This window comes from Podarcis raffonei, chromosome 15 (genome assembly GCF_027172205.1).
Source record: "Podarcis raffonei isolate rPodRaf1 chromosome 15, rPodRaf1.pri, whole genome shotgun sequence".
NCBI lineage: Eukaryota > Metazoa > Chordata > Lepidosauria > Squamata > Lacertidae > Podarcis > Podarcis raffonei.
In genome coordinates this window covers 525,141-550,978 of record NC_070616.1, presented here as the reverse complement: position 1 = coordinate 550,978, position 25,838 = coordinate 525,141, and the positions used below count along the sequence as shown (strand labels likewise).

Below are 25,838 nucleotides of genomic sequence, written 5' to 3'. Positions count from 1 at the left end.
GTGCCCCCAAGCACCTTTGGGGAGGGAACTGTAGCTCAGGGGTAAGGCACCCTCCTCTCCTCCCACCCCAACGGAGAGGGACTCTACCTCCATGCAGAAGGGTGTCAAAAAGGGAGCCTTTGCCAGGAGACAGAAGAGGCGCTCACTCCTGGCTTGACAGCTCATTCATTACACCAGGGAGAACCACCACCAGCAGTGCCATAGAGCAAGTCCCTGCACGAAGCCCAGGGAAGAAAGCTTGGGGGGGGCCTGTAAGGGTGCTGAAAATAAATAACAGAACCATAGAGTTGGAAGGGATCCCCAAGGGTCATCTAGTCCAGCCCCCTGCCATCACAGCTAAAGATTCACAGAATTGGAAGGGGGTTCCTGCAGGGGTTGGGGCTGCTCTGGGTTGCTTCTGCCCCTGGGAAAGAGAGAGAGAGACAGTTCCCCTGGATGTAGGAGGGAGCCTCCATCCCTCCCCAGGCCCAACCTGCGGATGCCTGGGACCTCCTTCTGCATGCCAAGCAGGAGTACGCGGCACTTTCCTGCACCCTACACCCCAATTCCCCTTGAATCTTGGGGGAGAGGCGTTACCAGAAACCCTTTCTTTTCCAGAAGCCGCCCATAGGAAGGGAGGAATTTGGAGGACAAACCGGGTCACAGTCCTGGGTGCTCTGGGTGGGCTCACGAGCATTGCCACAAATGGCGCTGGGACTTCCCACTTTCTACACCTCATGTTAATAATGGTGTTCGTGCAGAGCCTGCAGGGTCAGGTCAATGGCCCACCTGGTCCAGCATCCTTTTCTCATGGATGGCAGCCAACCAGGTGCCCCCAAGGGAAACTCACAAGCAGGATCTGATCTCAAGAGGTGCACTCGCTCCTGCTGAGGTTTCCAGCCACTGGCACTCAGAAGCATTGCTGCCTCTGACTGGGCAGTCAGAGCAGAGCCACCACAGCGAGTGAATATCAACAGCCCTCTCCTTCTCCATGAATATCTCCAATCCTCTTTAAAGCCATTCAGACTGGTGGCTATGGCTGTTTCTTGTGGGAGGGAGTTGCACAGTTTGTCTGTGCCACGTGAAGCAGTCCTTTATCTGACCGGAATTTGCTCAGAGAAAAGCTGAGGAGGTTTGGGCCCAGGGGCTGCAGTAAGCCCTGTCCTCCTCCTCCTCCTCCATGCTGACAGGGTTGTTCCCCCCAGCAAGAGGCCAGCCCTCATGGAGGTGCAGGCTTCTCCCTCTCTGCAGAGGGAAGCTCACACCTTCTGCCTGGAGGGCTGCCTCTCTCTCCCCCCAGTTGCCTCCTGGTGACCCTGCTCTTGACACCCCGGCAACCAGGTGCAAATATTTCCCCACCAAGCCAGAGGCTCTGCTTCTCTCCCCTCCGGAGGCTCCTTGATGTAGATCCAAGGGAGGTGAGGACATCAAAGGGACTGTGCAGGTTCCCTCAAGAGAATCAGAGGGGGACTCACGCCAGCTTTCAAATGCAAATTTGCTCCACTTTCAGTACTTTTTTAAAAAAAGCAAACCCCAAACCAGCACCACCACCAGCTTATAGATGCTGCTGGAGTCTAAAGGAAGCCAAGCTTGCCTGGAGGCACCTCTTTTGAGACAAGGCTGTGCAAACTCTCAGGAGGGGTCATCCGAATGGCGGGTGTTGGGCACCTTCGCCCACCCTATGCAGACCTCGTGCAGCTTGCCCATTGCACAACAGAGCTTGCTGCCTCTGGATATATTGTCAATGCTGGAAGGGGACATATTATAAATGAATAGTAACATTTCATGTCCCCAGCCCAAGAGCATTCTCCCCTTCTGTGGCTTCCATAAGAAGAGCTTGCTGGTTGAGGCCATTGAGTCTGGCATCCTGTTCTCAGAGGATTATGAGGACTAGGAACTTGCCACTTAAAAACAGCCCAAGAGGAGCCTGCTGGGTCGGGCAATGGCCCATCTCGCCCAGCATCCTGTTTTCACTCTGGACAACCAGGTGCTCGTTATGGGAAACCTGCAAGCACAATTGGAGCACAAGAGCAACTCTCTGGTTTCCAACTGGTATTCAGAACAGTTCTGCCACCCTCAGAGATGTGGGGAACGCCAGCCTAGGAGAGGGGCTTTCTCTGCAGGACCCCCTAAATTCCGGAAGTCCCTCTCTGCAGAGATCTACCTAACCATTGGTGGTTGGACCTTCAGAGGGACTCAACTCTATGGGTGCAATTTAGATGCTGCTCTAATCTATTTCGCTTGTTCTCTAATTGTAACGGCTTCATAAACCTTTTGGTAATTGCATAATTATAGGGTTGGAACCTGCCCCGGGACCTTATGGTAAGAAATCCTATTAGCAAACAAATGTATTTGGATGGAGGTTAAGTGCTGCTGTTGAAAAGCCACCTCAGGTGACTCTGCAAGCTGGAGGCTGCAGGCAGGGACTCTGGAGCAGGGGCAGCCAAGGGGGCACCTCCGGGACTACAACTCCCTGCCCACTGGCCGTGCTGCCTGCCAGGGCGGGTGGCCCACTCTGGAGGCTGAGAGCACAGTCATGCAGTGCCAGCACAAAGGGAGGCTCCTTCCGGGTCCTGAGCAAGGACTGAGAGAGGATGCGGAGGCCGGGGGGAGGGGAAGCCGGGACGTCCCACACGCTGCCTGAAGTTGCCCAGGCCACTCTCTCTCTGGGCAGGAAGTTGGCCCTGCCTTGAGCCTCCAAAGAGGCCTGGCTTGCAAGCCCCAAAAGCACCTGCTTCCTGCTGGAAGGACCAGGGAGGGGGTGGTCCTGATCCAAAAGCATAGGTGGGGTGCTCCATCACTTCCGGGGAGAAGCTGCACCCCCAACCTTGAGCACATGCCCCTCTACCAGCTCTCCTGGAGGTGGGGGCACCTCTGGCTGTGCCTTCCCAGCTCGGCCCTCGGAGCCTTGCCACGGAGCCGCATATTTTTTTAATTTGATGTTAATTATCTCCTCGGAATTACCGTACGCAGCCTCTCTCTGGGGATCCGAGGCAATTAAGGGGAGATAAATTTCATTCCGCGGAGCGAGCTGTCAAGCGGATGAAGCAATTCCATTCCCCCATTTGAAGTGGGAGCTCTGGGTCATGCCTGGTTTATTTGAAACGGTGCCATCACCTCAAGCGGCTGATCTTATCTCGCGCCTCCCCCCCCCCCCGGCAGGGGCACTGCCGCAAGTGATGACACCTGGCCGGCCGCCAGCTCCTCCCAAGATGCAGCTGACACAAGAGAGGGGCCGCTGGGTGCTCTGATCCAAAGGAGACTGGGGGTGGAGGAGCGCTGGGAAGGCTCAGGGCCTGAGTAAGAAAGAGTCTGCTGGATCAGGGCAGTGGCCCACAGAGCCCAGCCAGATATATGCCTGGGAATCTGTGAGCAGGACCAGAGCTCCAGAGCCCTCTTGCCTCCTGGGGTTTCCAGCGACTGCTTTTCTGAAGCATGGCTGCCTCCAACCATGGTGGCAAAGCCTAGGCACAATGGCCAGTAGCCATTATTAGCCCTCTTGTCCTCCATGAGTTTGTCGAATGCCATCCCAGTTGGTGGCCATCCCTGCCTCCTGTGGCAGGGAGTTCCACAGATTAACCATGCCCTGCTGCATGAGGAATCTCTTCCTTCTATCTGTCCTGAATGTTCCAACTTTCTGCTCCTTGGATTTTCGCAAGTTATGAGAAGAGCAAAACTTTCCCCTGCCACTTTCCTCATGCCGGGCATAATTCAATGCACTTCTGTCGTGTCAGCTCTTGCCTTTTCTCTAAATTAAAAAGTTGACCTTTCCTCCCAGGGGAACCGCTACATCCCCTTGATAGTTCCAGTTGCTTTCTTCCTGAACCTTCTCCTTGGAGGTTTTTAAGCAGCGGGTGGATGGCCCTCTGTTTTGGATGCTTCAGCAGAGATTCCCTTCCAACTCTATGATTCTTTGATTCTGTGAGACGACCCAACGGGAAGCCCGAGAGCCATCAGGAGCAGAGCTTAAGAGAAGGGCTCTCCTGCTAGGGATTCCCCAGGAACAAGGATTCAGAGGAATGAGGCCTCTGGTGCTGGAGACAGTATGCAGACAGCACAAGAAGAACCTGGCTGCTGGATCAGGCCAAAGAGGGCCCATCTAATCCACCACCGCCATGGCCAACGAGATTCCCCCATAGGAAGCCCGCAAGCAAGCAGGACCTGAGCGCCACAGCAGTCCCCACTTGGGTGTCCCAGAGGCATTTACATCACCTGGCGCTGAAGGGAGAAGAGAGCCCTTGTGGCCACTGAGAGCCTTCCTCACCTCCATTGCCTGGGGATCTGCCCTCTGTGAGGGATGCCTAAAGGCCTTTGGAAGGGAAGTCGATCCCTTGGCTCCCATAGGGAGGCCTGCAAGGAGGGTGAGTGCCTGAGCAGCGCCTAATCCTCCTCCTCTCCACCTGCCCCTCACTGGTGCTCACTGCCCCTCCCCTTTCACCACTTCATTAAGCACTCTGGGATCCCCTAACGATCTTTCCAGAGGACCAGCAGCCCCTGGAAGGGAGAAGGCAGAAAAGCTGCTGAGTCCAGCATCATTCTTGGCCAAGAGGCTTGCTGGGATCCAAGCTGGCAAGGTGAGCGAGCTTTTGTGGGGTGGGATGCCAGACTTTGCTAGTCCTCAAGGACATTCCCTCCTGCCAGATTAATGCCAGCTTGGGCACCCATATGTCCCCAGCTGCTTCTATTTAAAGACACCTGAGTTTGAAGTTTCAATTTGTATATACCTGCAGAGCCTCTCCACCTGCCTTGCGGAAAGCAGGACCAGAGCACCAGAGCCCTCTTCCCTTTGCCTCCTCGTTTTCTTGAAATCTTTCCATTCCAGCTGGCCATGACATAAATTCTGTAACTTTAAGGCACAGTGCCTGGTGCCTGCTTTTTCCCTCCTCCCTTCCGGCAGCTTTTCCTTCCATGCTGTGACTTTTTAGATTGTAAGCCTGAGCGGAGGGACCATCTTTTCACTGACATCTGCAAGGTTGCTCTGGTGGTTTCTATGAAGTAATGTGCATTTGTTGCCTGATTAACCAGGGGCGCCTTTTCAAAAGCGCATTATGGGGCTTTTGTTTTAGATTAAGCAACTGAACATCCCAGCCCTACAGTGTTCCCTCTGTATGCTACTATGCTAATAGCAACCTGCTCTTACGTGGCCAAGACAGGACCAGCCAAAGTGAAGAGGGAGGGGGGATGTCAGCAGGCTCAGACAGACCAAGGCTTGCGGGGGTACCAAAGCCAACAGAATTTCCTATAAGAGGCACCTGGTTGGCCACTGTGAGGACAGAATGCTGGCCTAGATGGGCTCCCTTTGGCCTGATCCAGAAGCGAGACTCCTCTTTGGTTCTTAAGAGGTCAGCAGGTGAGGCTCCGGAGAGGCACCGCAAGGCTGGGATAGAAAGAGGAGCCCACAGCCTGCAAGGTGGGCAAAGTAGAGGGGGACTCAGCCCCTCCTCTCCACCCCACAATTCCTCACAGTGCAAGGGGGCTCTTCCTCGTGGGCGCATGCCTGGCTGGGTGCCCCCTGGCAGGCACCCAGCCTTGTGTCATCGCACCTGGGTGCAAGAAGCACTCTGTTGCCGCTGGGCCGTTTCCTCACCCCCTCCCCGTCGTCTTCCCGTCTTTCTACCTGCACAGCTGTTTCCTTCCTGGAGGCTGGAGCAGAACCCGCCCCCCCCCCGCCTCAGTGGGACACGAGAGGCTTCTGTAGGTGCTTGGGAACAAGACGGAACAGAAATCGCTTCACACCTGGCTCCGAAATTACAGAACGCTGGCGCCCGGCCAACGCAAGCCTGGCAGAGCCCCAGCTCCAGCGGACATCAATTACGAGGGGCCGACAGAGCCTCTGCTTCCCGCAAATCTGGGGCGCCCCAGAAAGGGAACCTTCGGCAGCCGCCCGAGACTTCCAGGTGGGAGCCTTTTCCCTCGGATTCCGCACCCGAGATTTATGGCTCAATTCAGTCTGCCCCCCCCCCAATCCTAGCTCCTCTTTCCCCTCCAAGTCAGAGACGCTCCTGCGGGTTTTCTCCAGGGCTCGCCTCAGATTTAAAAAATTTAATTTTCATACAATCACAGAATTGTCAAGTTGGTAAGGATTTCAAGGGACATCCAGGACCACCGCCTGCAATGCAGGAATCTCAGCTAAAACATCCATGATTTTGATGGAAATGATAAATATTACAAAGCAAATGATTGTTTGTCATCCAGAATTAATATTGCTGAACACTGTCAAAAGAATTGACCTCGGCAGCTGAAACAGTCATTGCAACTCAACAGAAAACAGCCCAAAATCTTATATTTGGTACCCTCTGGAACAAAGCTGGAATGGAGAAAATTTGGCACACTTTTGAGTTTTTGAGAAAGGCTAGAACCTCTAGATGCTTTGAATATGGTTTGAAATTCCATTGTTACATATACAAAGGAAGTACAGTGGTGCCCCGCAAGACGAATGCCTCGCAAAACGAAAAACGCGCAAGACGAAAGGGTTTTTCGGTTTTTGCGTCGCTTCGCTAGACGATTTTCCCTATGGGCTTGCTTCGCAAGACGAAACGTCTTGCGAGTTCTTGCGAGTTTGTTTCCTTTGTTCCTTTGTTTCCTTGTTTTCTTAAAGCCGCTAAGCCGCTAATAGCCATGCTTCGCAAGACGAAAAAAAAGCAAGACGAAGAGACTCGCGGAACGGATTAATTTCGTCTTGCGAGGCACCACTGTATCACTTTCAAGACAACTCTTGGTCCAAGCCTGGCAAATCTAGAAGATCAGACAAAACTGATATTCTTTACTTGGGACTGTGCAATTTTCACCCATGTGCAACTGTACTCATTCAAAGTGCCTGTTTCATAGTTTTGTTTTTCATTTTTTCATCTTTACCCATTGTTGTAACTGTTCTCTGTCTTATATACATTATATAAATAAATTAAAGCTTTACGAAAAAATAAGGTTCCACTTGCCACAAGTCGCCCCTTGCTGAGTGCACAAGAAGTACTTGCCGGGGGTGTCATCCTGCCTCCCCCAAGCCAAAAGCAGAGGCAGCGCACTCAGAGGCTGCAGCATTCCCTGTAAGGGACACCTGCTGCATCACAGAGGCAGAAAGGGCACCCCAGAGTTCATTTAGTCCAACCCGCTGCTGGAGAGAGGGACCATATGCAAGGCGCTTTACAAGCCGCAGAAACAACAAAATACATAACACAGGTTGTGTACCAGTCTGATCCAACTAAGACATAATTAAAAATGTAACATTAAAATAAACAACTTCATATCAAATAAATGTAATATTCCATAATCCATTCAGGATATAATATTGCACAGGCCAAAGAATAAAAGCAGAGAGAGGGGAACTCTTGCTTCCACCCTGGATCTGAAGCAGGCAACCCCATCCCTGGGCGCACTGCTTGCGACTGCACAACGAAAGGGGCCTGGTGCATGACAAGGAGACCCCCCCGTTGCCCCCCGGAGCAGATACAGCAGGAGAAACAGGCTGCTGCAAGGATACAGGGAGAGGGAGGAGGGGGGAACTGCAAATGAGAAAAACACAGCCTGGTTTCTGCTGGGGGCCTTTGCTGGGACCTCGGGGTGGGGGGGAGGGGCTCCTGGCCTTTTTTATTATGGGTATTTAAAAACCTCTCTTTCCTTTCTTCTTCCTTTTTTTTTTTTTTGCTATTACCATGTGACATGCTTAGGGGACGGTTCGGGTTTCAAGACCCCCTGTGCTCCAGTGTGCAAAAGGCATTAGCCCTTCCCGTTCCCCCGCACCTTGCCAGCTGGACTCTGGGTGGCCAAAGCCAGAGGTCTGCAGGCCAGAACGGGGCAGCCGCCACTGGCCTAGCCTCCTGCCCAAAGACTAGGATTCGAGGGGTAAAGCTCTTGGGGGCAGCATTTTTTTTTAACATACAGAAGGCAGGGACATGTGATGAAGTTGAGAGCTGGAAGATTCAGGGCAGATGAAAGCAAGTCCTTCTTCATGAGCTATGGACCTCTATTCCACAGGAGGCAGAGATGGCCACCCGCTTGGATGGCATTATAAGAGGACTGGACAAATCCATGGAGGAGGATAAAACTATGGATGGTTATTCACTCGAATGACTCTGCGCTGATTCCACGGTCACAGGCGGTGATGCTTCTCAGCCTCAGGGTTTGCCTTCAGGGCATCTCATGAGTGAGAAGAGGGTGCTGGGCCAAATGGGCCATGGGCTTGATCCAGCAGGCTCTCCTTTTGTTCCTATCCAAGGTCCAAAGAGGAGAGCTCCCAATCCCAACTCAGGAGGTGTCATCTTCACAGGACATGGGGGCTAAGAGAGGCCTCAATTTGAGGCCAAGTGTTGGCGGGCTGGGCAGGGTCTAGAGTTGCACCCCCCAAAAAGGCAGAAAAAAAAGCAGAGACTTCACCTTGCCAACAAAGGTCTGTATAGTTCAAGCTCTGCTTTCCCCAGTAGTGATGTATGGAAGTGAGAGCTGGACCATCAAGAAGGCTGATCGCCGAAGAATTGATGCTTTTGAATTCTGGTGCTGGAGGAGACTCTTGAGTCCCATGGACTGCAAGAAGATCCAACCTCTCCATTCTGAAGGAAATCAGCCCTGAGTGCTCACTGGAAGGACAGATTGTGAAGCTGAGGCTCCAAGACTTTGGCCACCTCCTGAGAAGAGAAGACTCCCTGGAAAAGACCCTGATGTTGGGAAAGATGGAGGGCACAAGGAGAAGGGGACGACAGAGGACGAGATGGTGGGACAGTGTTCTCGAAGCTACCAGCCTGAGTTTGACCAAACTGCGGGAGGCAGTGGAAGACAGGAGTGCCTGGCATGCTCTGGTCCAGGGGGTCACGAAGAGTCGGACACGACTAAACAACAAACAACAAAGGTTCTGGATACCACAAGAGGGGAGAGGGGCTGCTCTCGCACTCAAGTCCTGCTTGAGGGTTTCCTATTGGGGAATCTGGTTTGTCGATATGAGAACAAGACGCTGGATGAGATGGGTGCCCTTTGGCCTGATCCTGCAGGCCAGTCTTATGTTCTACAAAAGAGGAAAGGGAGAGGTGACATGAGAGCCAGCTTCAGATATGGAAGGGCTGTCACATGGAAGATGGTGCAAGCTTGTATTCTGCTGCTCCGGAGGCGAGGATGAGTGACAAGGAAGGAGATTCTGACCAAACATCAAAAATAACTTTCTGATGTTAAGAGCCACTGAGCAGTGGAGAGGACTCCCTTGAAGGTCCTTCCTCGGAGGCCTTTAAATGGAGGTTGGGTGGCCACCTGCCAGCGATTCTTCAGCTGTGATTCCTGCTTTGCAGGGGGTGGGCTAGAGGACCTTTGGGGATCCCTTTCAACTCTACAATTCTATGAACCCCAGAGAGCTGCTGCTGGTGGGGCAAGGGAAGCTGCAGGAGGTCTGGCAGGCCCCCCCAATCACCCCCACTGGGTGCTTCTTTTCACTTCCCCGCCAACCTTCTTTATCGCCCGGTCTTTAGAGGAAGAGAGATAGATCTGGCCGGCTTCCTCCTCACGCAGGGCTCTGCAGTCGGGGCGGGGAGGGGGGAGAGGAGGAGGCTGCACGGAGGAGCGTGATGCAAGCCATTTGGAGGAGCTGCAGAGAGCTGCCAACGCAAGCTGCGCTCTTTAAACAAGGGAGGAAATGACCGTATCTACGGCATGCCAGCGAGCGCACTCACAAACACACTCTCTCTCTCTCTTACACACACACACACACACACACACACACACACAGAGCAAAAGGAAGCCAAGAGGGTTTTTCATGACACAGAGCGGGATGTCAGCGGCTAAAAGGTCGATATTTTCCCTTAACACCCTTTTCTCAATGACTTAATCGTGTTCCGTTTGCACAAAAATGCTTCCCAAGAAGAAACGGCCTGGAGGGTTGCGGAGGGGGGAGACAGAGAGGAGGAGGAGGAGGGGCGCTGTGCCCCGGCCCTGACCTTGTCCGAGGATTTCTCCACGTAGCAGGGCTCCTGGGGGGCGACCAGCAGCGGGACGAAACCCGAGAGCAGGCGGTCCTCCTCCAGGCTGAGCAGGGCCAGGTCCTCGTCCGGGTCCTTGTAGAGCGGCACCTCCGACTGGTTCACGGCCGTCAGGATGTTGCAGAAGTCGGCCAGGGTGGCCCACACGTCCACCGAGACCCTGCAGGGGGGGGAGAAGGAGGGGGGAGCTGAGCAAGGCAGGAGAGACCCCCACCCCCAGGACACCGCAGACACTCTTGCTCAGGAGATGCAACTTCCCTGCAGGGCTGGGCACTCTCTTGCAGGCAAGGCGTGGGACCCCTTCCCCTTCCCCTAAAAGACGCCTGCCCCCCCATGTCACATAGGCTGGAGAAGCCTCTTCCCCATTATCTATTGCATTTCTACCCCACTGAGCTCAAGGGGATACATGCCATTCTCCTCCGTCCCGGCAAGGTGGCTCAGGCGGAGAGGCAAGAGGGGCTGGCCTCCAGGTCACCCTGTGTGCTTCATGGCCGAGCGGAGATTTGAACCCTGGTCTCTCCCAGGCCCCAGTGCTGGACTCTAACCACTAGACCGCCACTGTCTCTCAACTATTGAGCTCAAGATGGACTCTACGGAAGACAGCAGAGAGGAAAGGGGGAGGCCCAGGGGCACAAGGGGCACACACACCTTCAAGGCGAAAGGGGCCAAAAGGAACAGGCTTTGTCCGGTTGGGGAAGGATCTCGCAGAGAGAGCAAAGGGAAAGCACAGCAAAAGGAAGGATAAGTTGCTCCGAGTCTGGTGGAGAGTGCCAGGCTCTTGGGCACCCACTGGGTGCCCACTCTCCTCACTTGCTATTGGAGCCACGCTGGCTCCTGGGGGAAGCATGACGACAGCTGTGGGAGGGCCAAACTGGGCCGGCCGTGGCCCCTGAGTACCTGCTCTGCATGCAGAAGGCTCCAGCTTCAAACCCCAACTGCATCATCCCTGGGGAGGGCTGGGAAAGACACCTCCAGGGGATGCTGCCAGTCCGTGTAGGCAAAACTGACCTGGATGGTAGCTTCCTATATCCAGCTTCAACTCCTGGAAGCATCCCCATTAAACTGTGGGTAGCAGTAACCAGCAACCAGCATTCGGAAGCACCAGTTTCCGACCATGGAGGCAGAGCACAGCCACCTTGGCGAGGAGCCCTCCAAAGCCGCCGCCTCCTCTTCCTCCATGTGTTTGTGCAATGCTCTTTTAAGGCCATGCAGGTTGGTAGCCATCACTGCCTCCTGTGGCAGGGAGTTCCACAGTTCAACCCTGAAGAAGGGCTTTCTTTCGTCTGCCCTGACTCTCCCGACATTCAGCTTCAGGTATGTTGTGAGAGAGAGAGACACGAAAGGCGGGGTGGGGGTGTTTGCTGGCATCCTGACACCAGTTTCGCTTCTGGCCGCAGCTTCACCCTCAAAGGCACCCTGGGGAGGAGGGTGTGTAGCGTGTGGGTGGCTCTCACACCCCGCAGAGCCGAGGGTGAGAACAGAGAGTGCCATTTGGGAGCTCTTTCAAGTGGTGCAAAGAGGGGCCTGGAAGAGCATGTCACCACGGCTGGGGAAACCTCAGAAGCCAGGCTGGGCAGGGGGAGAGGAAGCAGAAAAAATGATGCAAAAGAGTCAAAAAGGGTGGAAATGGGCCAAGCAAGTTTTGCTCCCTTTGCAGCACTTTTCGAGGAATTGTGGTGTTGGAAGGGACCCCCGGGGATCATCCAGCACAACCCGCTGCAACACAGGAATCACCGCTGATGCAAGCTCTGCTTAAAAGCCCCTAGGGAATCATAGGGTCGTGAAGGACCCCAAGGGTCCTCTAGTCCAGCCCCCTGCAATGCAGGAATTGCAGCTAAAGAACCCCAAGCAACAGACAGCCAATTTTTATCCCAATTCTCAAAGCAATCTCGCCCGGTTGCACAACACTGGCGGTGTCACCTGCAGCTGCCATCTTGGGCTCCAGAGGGACCTGGCACAGGAGCTCACTTTGAGGGCTTGCTCCCCGGCGAGCCTGCATTAAGGATTGCAGCCCCAAGAGGGAGTTGTGGACGATACTGACCCCCTGACCAAGGACAAAACGTTAACTGGGTGCCTTGCAAAGAACTGTATTCTTGAAGTGATGAAAAACAGGAGGAGTCTCAGTGGCGCAGGACGTGGCAGTCCTTCCTTGGGGGGGGGGTGAGCAGGGAGAGGAAAGGGGCACAGCTGGGCATGACCTTGGGGTCACTGCCTCTCTCAGCTCAACCCACCTTGCAGGGTTGCTGCCAGGATTAAAATGAGGAGGGGGAGAACCAGGGACGCTCCTCGGAGAAAAAGGTGGACCAGAAATGCCAAAAACGAATGAGTAAATAAATATTGTTGGAAGCAGCCGGCCAAGGACAATGAGGGTCAGTTTGCAGAAGCAGGGGGTCCTGTTCTCATGCTCACTCCTCAAACCTCTTTTCAAAAAGTGTTCGCTTTCAAGAGGGACGTTTTTCACCCTGGGAACAGAGAAAAGGGTCGCTCCAGCGGTGGCAGGGAAAGGGAACCCCTTCCTTGCCCCCTCTCTCTGTGCCCGCTCACCCTGGAACCAGGGAAGGTCTTCCATCCTCGGGGCCTACGACAAGCCCCCCCCCAACACCTCCCCCCCCCAGCAAGTGGCTCCAGGTGGACAATCTGCACTCATTTATTTGCTGGAATCAACATGCGGGGAGGGGGGAGGAGAGAGAAAAGCCTTGCATTGAAACGAAACATCTTGTTTTCAAGAGTGTCCTGGGAGCTGGGCGGAATGAGCTGCCATTAATCAAAGCCCAGCACACCATCAGCGCCTGCCTGCGCCCCCAGAGCCTTGGTCGGAGGGAGGGAGGCAGGGAGGAGGGGGCCCCCAGATCGTGGCTCCCCCTCCCCACTTTGCCCCGGCCAGGTCTGGCTGTCAGAAACATTTAAAAGGTGGAAAACGCACACAGAGAGAAACAGGAGTAAATATGTGGGGCTTTTGGGGGGGGGCTCGGGCGGACGATGTCCAAGGGTCCCCCATGATGTAATGGGAAAAGGCTTGGCTTGCGCTACCAGCTTGAAAATAAACAGAGCCTGGAGGGTTAAAAGGAACTGAACTTTCCACGAACTGCCCCCCCTCCAGATCCGCACCAGAGGAAACGTATATGAGCAACGGTGCTGCCCCCCCCCGCCCTGCGCTGCCCCCCGGCCCTGAGCTTATCCTCGGGGCCTTGGCTGCAGAGACAAGGGCCGGATGCAAGAGGACAGCTCTGGGCCACCTCCGACGTGCGATGCTGCTGCCCGCGGGGCGCGGGGAGGAAGGATTTGGCCAGGCTTTAGGCGGCCTGATGCTCCCACCCCCGCTGGCAGCCCCCACCAGCAGTGTGAGTCCCCCACCATCACCCGCCTGGGGCAGGAGGCTGGGAGGCGGCAGCAGAGGGAGACCCCAGGCTACGAGCCACAATGGCTCTGCTTCAGAGGCTCTTGGGCTCAGACCCTGCTTTCAGATTCCCCCCTGAGACGTCTGGTTGGCCACTGGGAGGGCAGGAGGCTGGGCCAGGTGAGCCACTGGCCTGATCCGGCAGGGCTCCTCCTATGCTCTCATTGCCTATATGGACTGGCAGAAGTGCCTTTCCAGGGGTCTCTGGCAGGGGCACCCCCAGCCCTTCCCAAAGCAGACTCCGCTATGCAATTCAGGCACTTCGTTCCTGAGCTGCACCTCCTTCCCTCAAAAGCAAGGTCCCGGGCCTGACGGTCCTGAATTCAGGGTGGATTCCACAAGAACAGCTGCTTGATCCCCGGCTGGACTGGACTGCCCCACCGAGTGCAGTACTTTGGCTGGCAGCAATGGCTCTCCAGGGGTTCAGAGAGGGGGGGAGACTCCACTAGCCCTTCCCGGAGCTGCCCCGGGGGCTGAGCCTTGGGCCTTCTGCACACAAACTGGGAGCTCTGTCCCCTGGGCACCTGCTCACTACCTGACCTTGAGAAGGGTGTGAGAGCAAGGAAGGGCCCCCAAGAGCAATGCTTTAGGCCACAGGGCAGTTCTCCTTGGGGGAGGATGGGCGCACTGCCTTGGTGCTGGGCAACCCCGAACCAGGCAGGGAGAATAGCCGCCTTCTCCCCAAAGCAGGCCCTCCTGGACAGAGCAGCAAAGACCCCGTTTGCTGGGATTGCCAGGCTGCAGGAGGAAGAGCCTGGGTGGGGTGAGGACTGCCCACCTTTATCTGCCACCCTTCTCCCAGCAAAGCCAGGCAAGGTCTTTTCCTTCCTTCCTCTTGAATTCCTGGGCTCCAAGGGCAGGGAGACTGCCCAGCCAGAGCAGGTCAGGGTGACTGGGAGGCTGAAATGGGGGCACAGCCTGGAGACGAAAGAAGTGGGGCATGGATGGTTGGGGCGGGGGTAGGGGGAAGGACTCTCTTCCGAAACTAACCTGGGTGGGGGGCGAGGCCTGGGCTCCGGAGGCTTGCAGGAAGGGATCCCCGAGTGCCGTGGGGCTGCCTGGGGCCTCCTCGCACGCACCCCCCTTCCCACGCGCTGAACGCCAAACACAATGACCCCATGTTCCAGGCCTGCAGGGGCCCCATGGAGGTGGCCGTTTCCTGTGTAATACCAGCCTGTTTAAACACTCGCACTCACCAGCCCCACAGCTGCAGCTCAAACCCGGAAGGAGTGCGGTGGAAGGAGCCCAGCGCTGCGCTCCAGATGGCAAACCGCTCGGGCCTTTTGCTCTTGCTTTGGGGGGGGGGAGAGGGAAGGCAGCTCAGCTCAGCCGCCTCTCCCAGCAGCTTCTTGCCAAGCCCCCATCCTGCTAAAAGCAGCCCCTACAGACAGGTCCCCCCCGCCCAAAAGATGGCAAAGGTCAAAGAGCAGGAGGTGGCAACTGGGGGTCCTCCCTCCCCACAGCTCTCCTTGGGGCTTGTTCCTTGGGCCACAGGCAAGTCCAAGGCGGAAGGGAGAGAGAGCTCCGTGTCCCTGGGCTCCTGGTGGGAAAAAAGACTTCTGAGTGGGGCAGGGCTGTATGTGGGGTGTGTGTTTCTTATCCCTTCCTTCTATTATCCCTTCCACCTCTCCATCTCCCTGGCACATCTCCTCCTCAAATTACGTCCAAATAGTACGTGCATTGTTCTAACCTTTGATAATAAAACAAAATATCAACAAATACTACGGACCGGCAGCAAAAGATCCATTTTAGCAAGCAATCTTTTTCAAGCAGTTGTTTCATCGGACGGCTCACTCCCAAAGTAGGTCATCGCTTGATGCCAGTCATCGCTTGATGCATTCTAGCACTGCAGTGTGCTGGACTAGATGAGCCTGGGGGGTCTCTTCCAACCCTACAATTCTCTGGTAAGAACGCAAGAGGGGCCTGCTGGATCTGGCCAAAGGGGTCCTTCGAGTCCCACCTGCTCTCACAGTGGCCAAGCAAATGCCCCAACGCTCAAGCAGCAGTCGAATGCAGGAGCTCCCCCCCCCCCCGAGGGCCACTCTCCCTCTTCCCCCAAGGAGCTTTGGCCAGGGCAGGAGGCGTCCCTGAACGCTGAGCATCCCTCTGGGTTACCTGGTTGAGGAGGGTGCATCCCTGTCAAGTATCCTTTCACTGTGATTCCTGCACTGCAGGGGGTTGGATTGGATGACCCTCGGGTGCCCCTTCCGACTCTACCATTCTATGTGCATCTGAACAACCCCCCTGGCTGAAATGTCACTGTACAAAAAAGCCACATCCATTGCTCTGGCCACACCTGCCACAAAACCCCACCGCATGGGGACCGTATGTGGGATGTGACATGGCCCCCCGGTCTTCCCTCTACCCCCCACCCCAAGAAAAAGCCACTGCCGCCCTTGGGCACAAAGGAGGCGTCCTTTCCTCTTTTTTCCTAAAGGGGTAAAAACAGTTCCCGGCTCTGGGCTAAGCGAAACACTGGCTGCCGGACACCGGCTTCCTTCCTAGGCCCTAGGAAATGCCTGCTTCCCCCCAGCGCGTTCTCCCCCCACCTGGCCCGAGCGCCAATGCCACATCCTCCGTCCCTGCTCCCCCCTCCCTGCAAGAGGGGAAGAGGAGAACGCCGTCCCGGTTTCCACTCGGAGGACTCTGGCGTAAAAACTCCAAGCGGGTGATAAATGCATCCGAGGGCCAATTAGGAAGATATATGGCGGCAGAGGCAGCGGCAGGAGCGCAGGGGAATGGGCCCGGGCAGCCTGGCGAGGAAGAGGAGGGGGCAGGCGGAGGGGGGGAGGCGCGGAGGGCTCTCCAGAGTCCCAGCTATGTTTCCCATTATGTAACCCTGGTCATGGGCAGGCCGCCAGGCGCTCCAAATGAAAAAGAGACTCTGGCTTGGCACCCGTTCTATTTTCCTATCCTCATTCAGGGTCAGCGGAGTGTCATACAGCTGCGGAGAAAGCTCCGGGGATTAAGCCTGGGAAGGGCTCCAAAGCCCGGGACCCGGGTTCAAGTACCAGCTGAAAGCAATAAACCAACTGCCGCAGCTGGGCTGAGTTTAGCCGGCCTCAGAGCCTGCGCTGGCTCTCTGGGAAACAGGCTGCCTGCCTGCCGGGGGGCAGAAAAGAGGGGTACTGGGCTGGAAACGACAGAGGTTGCCATGGATGGAGGGTAGCGGGGACCTGATCCTCCTTTAGGGCCCTGTTCCTGCACATCAGCAAAGGGGTGTGTATGTTCAGACTCCCCCCGGCCAGCAAAGACAAGTTGTTTGCGTCCAAGTTGTTTGGGAGCCTGGATGTTTCGGGGTATGTGTGTGTGCGCGCGCACATGCGTAAGGTGCCCTAAGTCACGCCCTGGCAGATTTTGGCAGGGGGAGCGCCAATCCTGTGCTCAACTGGAGCTTCCTTTACCAGGAAGGCCCCGCAAACGAGTCCTGGGACGTGAAGCCCAGCCCTGTCCACCCCCGTGAGGCTGACGCACGGTCAGTGCTCCTGCCACTCGCCTAAGTCCATGAGCTTCACCACCTGGGTGGGGCTCCTCCCACCTGCGCTCAGCCTGTCAGTGTCCTGGGGGGCCTCCCTGAGAGGAGGCGGGAGGCCCTCCGTCACCCATTGGCCAGAAGGGAGGAGGTGGCCTCAGGCAGCAGCCCTGGGGCAAACCTGCCTCTGGGATCTGCCCCTGCCGCAGAGTCACGGGGAGGCAAGCCTCAAGTTCTACGCTTGCAAAAAATTGGGATTCCCTCGTGGGACTGGTGCCCCCCTTGCCCCAAAGAGGTCAGGCACAGGTTATTGCATTTTAGTGTTTTGTTGGAAGCCGCCCAGAGTGGCTGGGGAAACCCAGCCAGATGGGCGGGGTACAAATAATAAATTATTATTATTATTATAACATACCGCCCCAACCAATGCTGTTCCCTGCATTGCAAAGGATTGGGCTAGATGACCGTTGGGATCCCTTTCGACTAGACAATTATATGATTAGGAACAAAGGGAGCTGCCTTATATGGAGCCGCACCATAGGTCTACTCAGTACTGTCTACACTGACTGGCAGCAGCAGCAGCTCTGTAGGGCGTCAAGCAAAGAGGCAGAGGGGTGTCCTTAGCCCCACTTGTGGATTCCAGCAAGGACTGAACCAGAGACCTTCTGCTTGCAAGGGAAGCTCCACCACTGAGCTACGGCCCTTTTCAGTGACCAGGGATCCTACTGTGTTAAAGGGAGAGCAGCGAGGCTGGAAGAGGAAGAGGAGGAGTGGAACCCCACTGGGAAAGGAGTCGGGACTGGCAGGAGGTGGGCTCCTGTGAGTGCCCTCTCTGGGGGTCTGAGCTGCTGTCCAAAGATGGGCAACAGTTCACATAGACAGGCAAGCGCCCCCTCCCCCCGCCAGCCTACCAACCAGCCAGCCGGCCGGCCCCAAGCAGCCAGCAAACAGAAAACAGACTCTTTTTCCCGCTCCCCCAAAATGGGGCCCGGCACTTCCTGTGTGAGATTTCCATTTCCTCGGCCAAAATGAAGCAAAAAAAGAGAGAAAGAAGAGTAGCCATAAATGAGGGAAGAGGCTGGAGATGGACGGACACCCCGCCTCCTCCTGCCCCTGTGTGGCAGGAGTGCTGGGGAGCCATCTTTGAGCTGCAGCCTCTTTGCAGGATGGAGCCCCCCTCCGCTCCCGGGAGCCTCGTCTTCCCCATCATCACCCTCAGCCCTGGCTCTGACAGATTAATAGGACTGGGGAGGAGGGGGAAGAGGCCGAGGGGATCCGGATCCGGGCGCAAAGGCCTGCAGGGAAGGGCAGGGAAGGGCGGAAGGGGAAGAGCATGCTGGGAGAAAGGCCTCTGGGCCCACCAAGAGCCTGGCTCCCCAAAGATGGGGCAAGAGCGGCTCAGAAAGATGCAAGCAAAATGTGCATGGAACTGCCCAGGGGGTCGCAGCTCAGGGAAATGGGTGCCAAAGGGTGGGGCTGGGATCAAAACAGCACACGCCCCCGGGTCCTGCTTGCTTCTGGCTTCTGTCCATTGGGGCACCTGATTAGCGGCTGTGAGGACAGGATATGCAGGGCTACATGGGCCCCCTTGGGGTCTGATCCAGCTACAGGGCTCTTATGGAGCCTCCAGCTCCAGAGGCAGTCTATCTAGACCCCCAGATTCTTAGGGGTGTTTGGCCACTGTGAGCACAGGATGCTGGACTAGATGGGCCCCCTTTGGCCTGATCCGGCAGCCAGGCTGTTCTGATAAAGGATTAATTCATAATTCAGTTAGTGGGCGCCCTCTGGATGATGCCAGGATCTGCCAGCCTCCATCTGCTCCAGGCACTGTGGCCGATGGAAAGGCGGTGGGAGTTGTAGCCCAGAACTTCCAGGGTGACATGCCAAAGTAAGACTGAGGAGATCTGGGTTCAAATCCCCACCCACTGTTAAGCTCATTGGGTAGTCTTGGGCCACCCACTGACTCTCAGCTCAACCTGCCTTGCAGAGTTGCTGGGGGGGGGGACAGAATTGGGGAGAGCATAAGCCCCACCCAGGGCTTCTTGGAGGAAGGGCAGCAAGCAAAGGTCACAGGTAAAGTAAACGGAGGCCGAAGAAGGTGCTTAGTGACTTACAGCCACCCACATACATGGCAGAGGGCAGAGGGCAAGTCCCTGCCTGGGTGAGGAGAGGAGAGAGGAGAAAGGGGCGCATGGCCCCCCAAGGGTGCTGACGTACGATCTGGGCAGCTCCAGGGTGCTGGGCGGGGGGTTCCAGGTGTCCGAGTGGCCCAGCATCCAATCCGACCAGACCTTGATGCTGGGCAGCAGTTCCTTCAGGTCCTGCGGCAAGGAGGAGACTTTGATGTCATCATCCTCAGAGCCTTCCTGGCCCTGAGCAGCTGCTGAGAGAGAAAGAAAGGCAGAGTGGGCCGGGCAGCTCCTCTCAAGACGCCCCTCGCCTGCTCCTCTGCCGCCACCACCCCCTCTCTCGGCCCTCTGAAAATCCTCTGGGAAGGAGCGAGATCTGAACCAGGGACAGAATCTTTGCTGGAAGATTCAGGGCAGGTAAAAGAGGGCTTCCTCTCACAAAACTATGGAACTCCCTCCTGGACACCAGCCTAGATGGATCGGCTTAAAGAGAGGACTAGACAAATTCAGGACAAGGCTATCGGTGGCTACTAGCCTCCGCAGTCCAAGGAAGTACATGCCTCTGAATATCAGTTGCTAGGAAGGTTTGACCGTGGAACAGACTCCCTTGAGAGGTCGAGGTCTCTCCTTCCTTGGAGGTTTTTAAGCAGAGGTTGGCTGGCCATCTGTCTTTGGGTGCTTTAGTTGAGATTCCTGCATTGCAGGGGGCTGGACTAGATGCCCCCTGGATTCCCTTCCAACTCCACACGATTATGTGAATCTCATAGGAGAGTTGCGGCTGCTGGTGGCCACTGCAAGGACAGAATCCTTGGGGCTGATCCAGCGCCAGGCTCTCTTTTGGTGGTCTCTGCCCTTCAGAGCTTCAGCCTGGCCTTGCTCCTTCCTCTCTCAACTTGCAGAAACCATCCCAAGGACAGTCTAAGGACGCTCTGGGTTTCCTTGATGCAGCTGTGACTGCAGCTGAAAGGGGAGGGGGAACGGCAGAAGGGCCCCACAAAGGACAGGGACAAAGGAACTGGGCTATCCAACAGGTGGGCAGAGGAGGAGCGGGCAGAGGGCACCTGCTTTGTCTGGAGATGGTCCCAGGTTCAGTCCCCAACTGCCCCTCCAGCAGGGCTGGGAGAGATCCCTGCCCCAAAGCCCCGGAGAGCTGCTGCCCGTTAGAGAAGACAAGATGGAGTCGGCTGGAGAAAGCCCCCTGGCGTAAGGGAGCTTCCCACCAGCATAGCCAGAAAACAGTTCCTAAATAGAGGCTGAGCGTCAACTCCAAATCCGGGCGCTAAGAGCTGCGAAATTCCACAGACAGTGTAAAATCAGGCACACGTGCTGCGTCTTTTCTTAGTTTCACCCAGTGGATTCTGCCTCAGCTGGTCGCAGGGAGAGGCAGAGCACTGAAGCCTCTGCCCTGCCAATGAACAGCAATTCTCCTCCTCTCCACCATCTGCCTTCTGCCAGTCCATCAGGCTTCTTCACAGCCATATGGGCTGGGAACTTTTATATTTAAAAAAATGAAAATTTAAGGCTTCCCGATGCCAAAATGGGGGGAAGAGGGTCCCTGCTAGGTGGTCCCAACCCTGAACACCAGGAGGAGGAGGAGGATTGGGCAGGTCCCAATCTAGGAAGACTGCAAGCTGCCTTGCGTCCCTCTGATGCAGCACTGTCTACTCTGACTGGCAGCAATGGCTCTCCAGGGCTTCAGAGAGGGAGTCTCTCCCCACCCTACCTGGAGATGCCTCTGGGGACTGAGGCTGAGACTGTCTGCATGCAAAGCAGGGTCTGCACCACAGAGCTATGGTCCTTTTCTCTGAAAAGAAGAAGATTCAAGCCTCATGTTTCTAAATACAGGGACGGCTTAAATGGGAGCAGAGGAAGGTGCCTTCTACTGAGTCACACTGTTGATGCACCTGGCCTAGTACTTCCTGCACTGACTGGCAGGGGCTCTCCTGGGTTCTGGCAGGGAATCTTTCCCAGCTCGATGCTCTCCCAGGAGTGAACCTGGGTCTTCTGCACTCCCCCCGAGCTCTCCTGACCCTCCAAGGCCCTGTTCCATCAGCAAGAGGCCTTGCGCTGGCTTCTGCTAGTGCCCTGGGTTCCCTGAATCTAGCCTGATTTCCCAAGGGTCTCCTCAGAGGCGTGTTGAGGGAGGGAAACAAGGAAAAAGCAGCCCTCCGTGGCAAGGGAAATATATGCCTGCTTCTGCTCACCTGGGGAGACGTCCCGCAGCAGAGCAGTGCAGCGCTTGACCAGCATGGCGAACATGGAGAGCCCCAGGGCCGTGGCCTGCTCCTGGATCACCGAGCGACAGTCTTCAGAGAGGCACTCTGCAGGGAAGAGGGGAAACGGAAGGAAACACCGTCAGCGCCCTCCCGTGAAACCTCGGACAAAACCCCACCAAAGTAGCAGCGACGCTTGTCCAGGGGGCAGTCTGGAAACCAAGCCTTATGAGGAAGGGTTGAGGGAGCAGGGGATGTTGAGCATGGAGAGGAGAGAGGAGTCACCTTCAAATATATCAAGGACTCTCACATGCAGGAGGGAGCAAGGGGAGAGGACCCAAACCAATGGATCCAAATGACAAGGAAGGATATTCTGTGTTCAACAGTGGAACAGACCACCTCAGAAGGCGGCAAACTCTCTTCCCTTGGAGGTTTTTAAGCAGAGGTTGGATGGCCATCTGTCAGGGATGCTTCAGTTGAGATTCTTGTGTTGCCAGGGGTGGGGTGAGATGACCCCTGGGTTCCCTTCCAACTCTACCATTCCGTGTTTCTATGAACCTCACGCCTGACTGATCCACCAAGGGAGCCCTGGAGAGTTTGCGCCAGACCGCCACCATTGCCACCAAGCACGCTCTGGTTGCAGGGATGCAGAGCAATGATGTGGGGTAGGAGCAGGGATGGCATTGCCTAACCTGGACAGGAGGGCTCAGATGAGGCTCTCAAACATAATCAGGCCAAAGGGGGCAAATTTAGTCCAGCATCCTGCTCTCACAGGGTCCAAAGATGCCGGAACGCAAAACTCGCAAGCTGGACCTGAGCCCAAGAGCCCTCTCCCCTCCTGCAGTTTCCAGCAACGAGCATCCAGAAGCATGGCTGTCTCTGACCGTGAAGGCTGAGCCAAGCCATTGTGGTTAATAGCTATCAATTTGTCCTCTTTTAAAGGACAACTGGTGACCACTGCTGCCCCTTCTCCTCCATGCACCTCTGCAAATCTGACAGAGGCCAGCCTGGGCTGCCATGGAGAGCCTGGTGAAAAGGCAGAGAGTCTTAATAGACTGACCCATCCTGCTTTGCCACCCAGGCCCTGGTGCGCCAGCGGGGAAGGGCGGCCACTCAGCCCGGCCCCTTCCCCTCGTGCCAAGAGGAGCTCTGGCGAGTGTCAGAGGGATAATTAGCGGCGCAGCCTGGCTCCATCCCAAGTCACAGCTGCCGAGGCGGGAGGGGCAGCTCCTCCACCGCTGGACTTGACCAACGCAGATGCCAGGCAGCTTAGGCACTTCTGGAGGGAGGAGGGCAGGGAATCACCCCGCTCCGTTCCCCAGAAGCTGACAGAGGTGATGGGGGGAAGATGCCATGACTCTGAAGCCGAGAGTGGAGGGCAAGAGGCAGCCCAGCAGTATCTTTGGAGGTGTCCAAATGCACAGTGGAGAGATAGGCAACTTTACAAAAGGCACAGCAGGCAGCATGATCTGCCCTGTTTACGAGACGATATCTTTATTGTCATTGTCCCATACAGAACAATGAAATTGAAAAATCTACGTAAGACATTCAAAACTCCCTAAAAACTCTGAAACCCCATTTTAAATTACAATATACTATAGAGACTCTTTATACTGCATTTAGAACCAGAATTGCATTTGGGTAGAAACTGTTTCTCAGGCGGCTAGTCCTGGTCTTTATAACCCTATACCTTCTTCCAGAAGGCAGATCTGAAGATCATTTCAGGGGTGCGCACTATCCTGCGCTATCTCTGCAGCTTTCTTATGGCGCCTGACAGTTTGTCACTGAGAGCCAGGCAGGGCACAGCTACGCAGGTCCTTAATGGCTGGAAACCCAGCGGAGTCTTCTAAGACCCACCAGGTTTTAGGCCGACCAGTCTCACTTCGCAGCAACAGGGTCTAGGCACTTGCTGCTTTCTCTCCCGCACTCGCTCTGAGGAAACTGAACTTGGGTGTTCAGATTCCACTGACCCTGCAGTTTTGTGCGGGAATCGCAATACCCCCGCAGAGCGATGCAGGAGGGCGGCCTTTGCTCTGAAGCTGCTGCTCAGCCCAGAAATCTCTTCTCCTTTGCTAAGCGATTCTAAAGGTGGCGCTTGAATTTCTCACGCCTACGAACTGAAGGGGCGGCCAGGGAAGCCAAGCTGGGTGGGTGGCTGCCATTTATTTCCCTTAGGCACTAAAGCTCACCAATAATATCCCAATAAAGTGAGGCAGGGGAACCTGGTGCCCCTCCAGACGTTGCTTGCTCCCAACAGGCGGAGATGATGGGAGTTGTAGTCCGGCAACAACCTCTTGTCCAGTGTTCTAAAGCGAGGCTCATTTGTAGCACAACTCTGAATATTTATTTATTTAAAAAGTAAAGGACCCATGACAGTTAAGTCCAGTCGCGAACCACTCTGGGGTTGCGGCGCTCATCTCCCTTTACTGGCCAAGGAAGCCGACATTTTGTCCGCAGACAGTTTTTCCGGGTCATGTGGCCAGCATGACTAAGCCGCTTCTAGCGAAACCAGAGCAGCACATGGAAACACCGCTTACCGTCCCACCAGAGCGGTACCTATTTATCTACTTGCACTTTGATGTGCTTTTGAACTGCTTGGTTGGCAGGAGCTGGGACCAAAGAATGGGAGATCACCCCGTTGCGGGGATTCGAACCACCGACCTTCCGATCAGCAAGCCCTAGGCTCAGTGGTTTAGACCACAGCGCCACCTGCGTCCCCTATTTATTTATTACTTTATATCCCACTTTCCCTCCACAGAGTTCAAGGTGCCTTCCATGCCCCCCCCCATTTAATCCCCGCAACAACCCCGCAAGGCAGGTTAGGCTGAGGGGCAGGGATGGGAGCAAGGTCTCCCTGTGGGCTTCATGGCCAAGTGAGGCTTGGACCTCTGGTCTCCCCCAGGTCCTGGTCTGATGCACAACATTACACTGCCCCTCGCCTAGCACTGCAGGTCCCACTTGCCAGGCCTAGGGGGTCGCAGGGTCCAAAAGCAGCCCGAGATCAGCTGGGTAGAGGGACAGCTGTGAGGACATTCTTCTAGCACCCACAGAGCTGGTCTCTCTGGGGTGCCAAGATGGAAAGAGGAGACAACCAGGTGACCCAAGAAGAGAGCCCAAGAAGGGGCAACAGATCAAAGGATAGTCCTTCATGTAGAATGGAGTTAAACGGTGGAACTCGCTCTACCAGGAGGTAGTGACAGACACCAACTTGGATGATGATGATAACAGTAATAGTAATAGTAATTGTAAATAATAATAATAATAATAATAATAATAATAATAATAATAATACATTGCTCATCTGACTGGGTTTCCCCAGGCACTCTGTGCAGCTTCCAGCAGATATAAGAACACAATGAAACATCAAACATTAAAAACCTTCCCTTTCCAGGGCTTCCTTCAGATGTCTTCCAAAGATTGTATAGTTACTTATCTCCTTGACACCTGATGGGAGGGCGTTCCACAGTGTGGGTGACACTACCGAGAAGGCCCTCTGCCTGGTTCCCTGTAGCTTCACTCCTTGCAGGTGACTTCTGAACGAGGATTAAACAAATTCGGGGAGGAGAGGGCCATGGATGGCTACTAGCCATGCTAGCTGCACTCTGGCTCCACGGTCAGAGGCAGCCAGGCTTCTGAAGCCACAGGAGCGAGGAGTGTTGCTCTTGGGCTCAAATCCTGCTTGCAGGTTTCCCATAGGCATCTGTTCAGCCGCTGGGAGAAGAGGAGGCTGGACTAGACGGGCCCCCTTTGGCCTGATCCAGCAGGCTCTCCTTATGTTCTCAAGTGGCAGAGGGGGCCTTGGGGGCGCTCCTCTCCCAGGTTCGCCCCGGCCAGTCTGCTCTCCAGAGCACAGGGGATGCTCTGGCACTCACACGCACGCCCTGCTGTCCGTCTACCTGGGAGCTGCCTCCCGCTTGGCCGGGAAGGCTGCTTTCGTTTCCCAGAGAACAAAATATTCGTGGAAAACATAAACCAACTGTCGTCAAAGTTGTCGAGGCTCAGGAAGCGGAGAGGGGCTGCCATGTGGCCGGATGTTATGCCTTTCCAATTAGCGCTATACATCTTTCAGCGGCGGGAGAGTGTCCCCTTTTTCTGTGCTGGGAAACCGAGAGCGCGGCCCTTGTTATTGTAACTGTCAAGTTGCTTAAAACAGATAATCTCCAGGAAAAGTGATAAACACCCAGCGCTCCCCGCCAGGGTGTGCTGGACACCATCGGCCAGGCCTGAAGGGCAGCGAGAGAGGAAGGAGGTGGCCATGGAGGAGGGGGCCAGAGGAAGAGCTGGGAAGAAGAAGCAGGAGAAAGCAGAAATGCCACCGACAGTGCCAGCTTCCTCCTCAATGCCCGGATGGGAGCAGCAAAGCAAGAAGAGGGAGCTACGTGAAGGCCACTGCCAGGTCAGGGGAGCCAGTGGAAGGAGCGAGAGCAGCAGAAGGGCTAATGCCCAGGCAGAAGGGGCCAAATGGCCCCAAATGGAGACAACTGCGCAGTTAACCTATGGAACTTGCTCCCACGGGAGGCAGGGAGAGCTACCAAGCGAAATGGCTTTAAAACAGGGTTGGACAAATCCACGGAGGAGAAAAAGGCTACGGAGGACTACAAGGCACAATGGCTCTGTCCTGCCTCCACGGTCAGAGAAAGTAATGCTTCTGAATCCCAGTTGCTGGAAACCACAAGAGGAGAGAGGGCTCTTGTGCTC

The 25,838-nt window shown here is 55.6% G+C and overlaps 1 protein-coding gene across 4 annotated transcripts in view; it reads right to left on the bottom strand.

The window, feature by feature from the left end:
- SMG6 (SMG6 nonsense mediated mRNA decay factor) overlaps positions 1 to 25,838 on the bottom strand; it is a 92,683-nt gene that overhangs the window by 21,384 nt on the left and 45,461 nt on the right. For all 4 annotated transcript variants that reach the window (XM_053366348.1, XM_053366345.1, XM_053366346.1 and 1 more), the window contains exons 11-13: positions 21,132 to 21,248; positions 19,016 to 19,181; positions 9,891 to 10,092 (exon numbers count right to left, since the gene is read on the bottom strand). In XM_053366348.1, the coding sequence (XP_053222323.1) occupies positions 9,891 to 10,092; positions 19,016 to 19,181; positions 21,132 to 21,248 (485 nt within the window). The remainder of the gene's footprint in view (positions 1 to 9,890; positions 10,093 to 19,015; positions 19,182 to 21,131; positions 21,249 to 25,838) is intronic.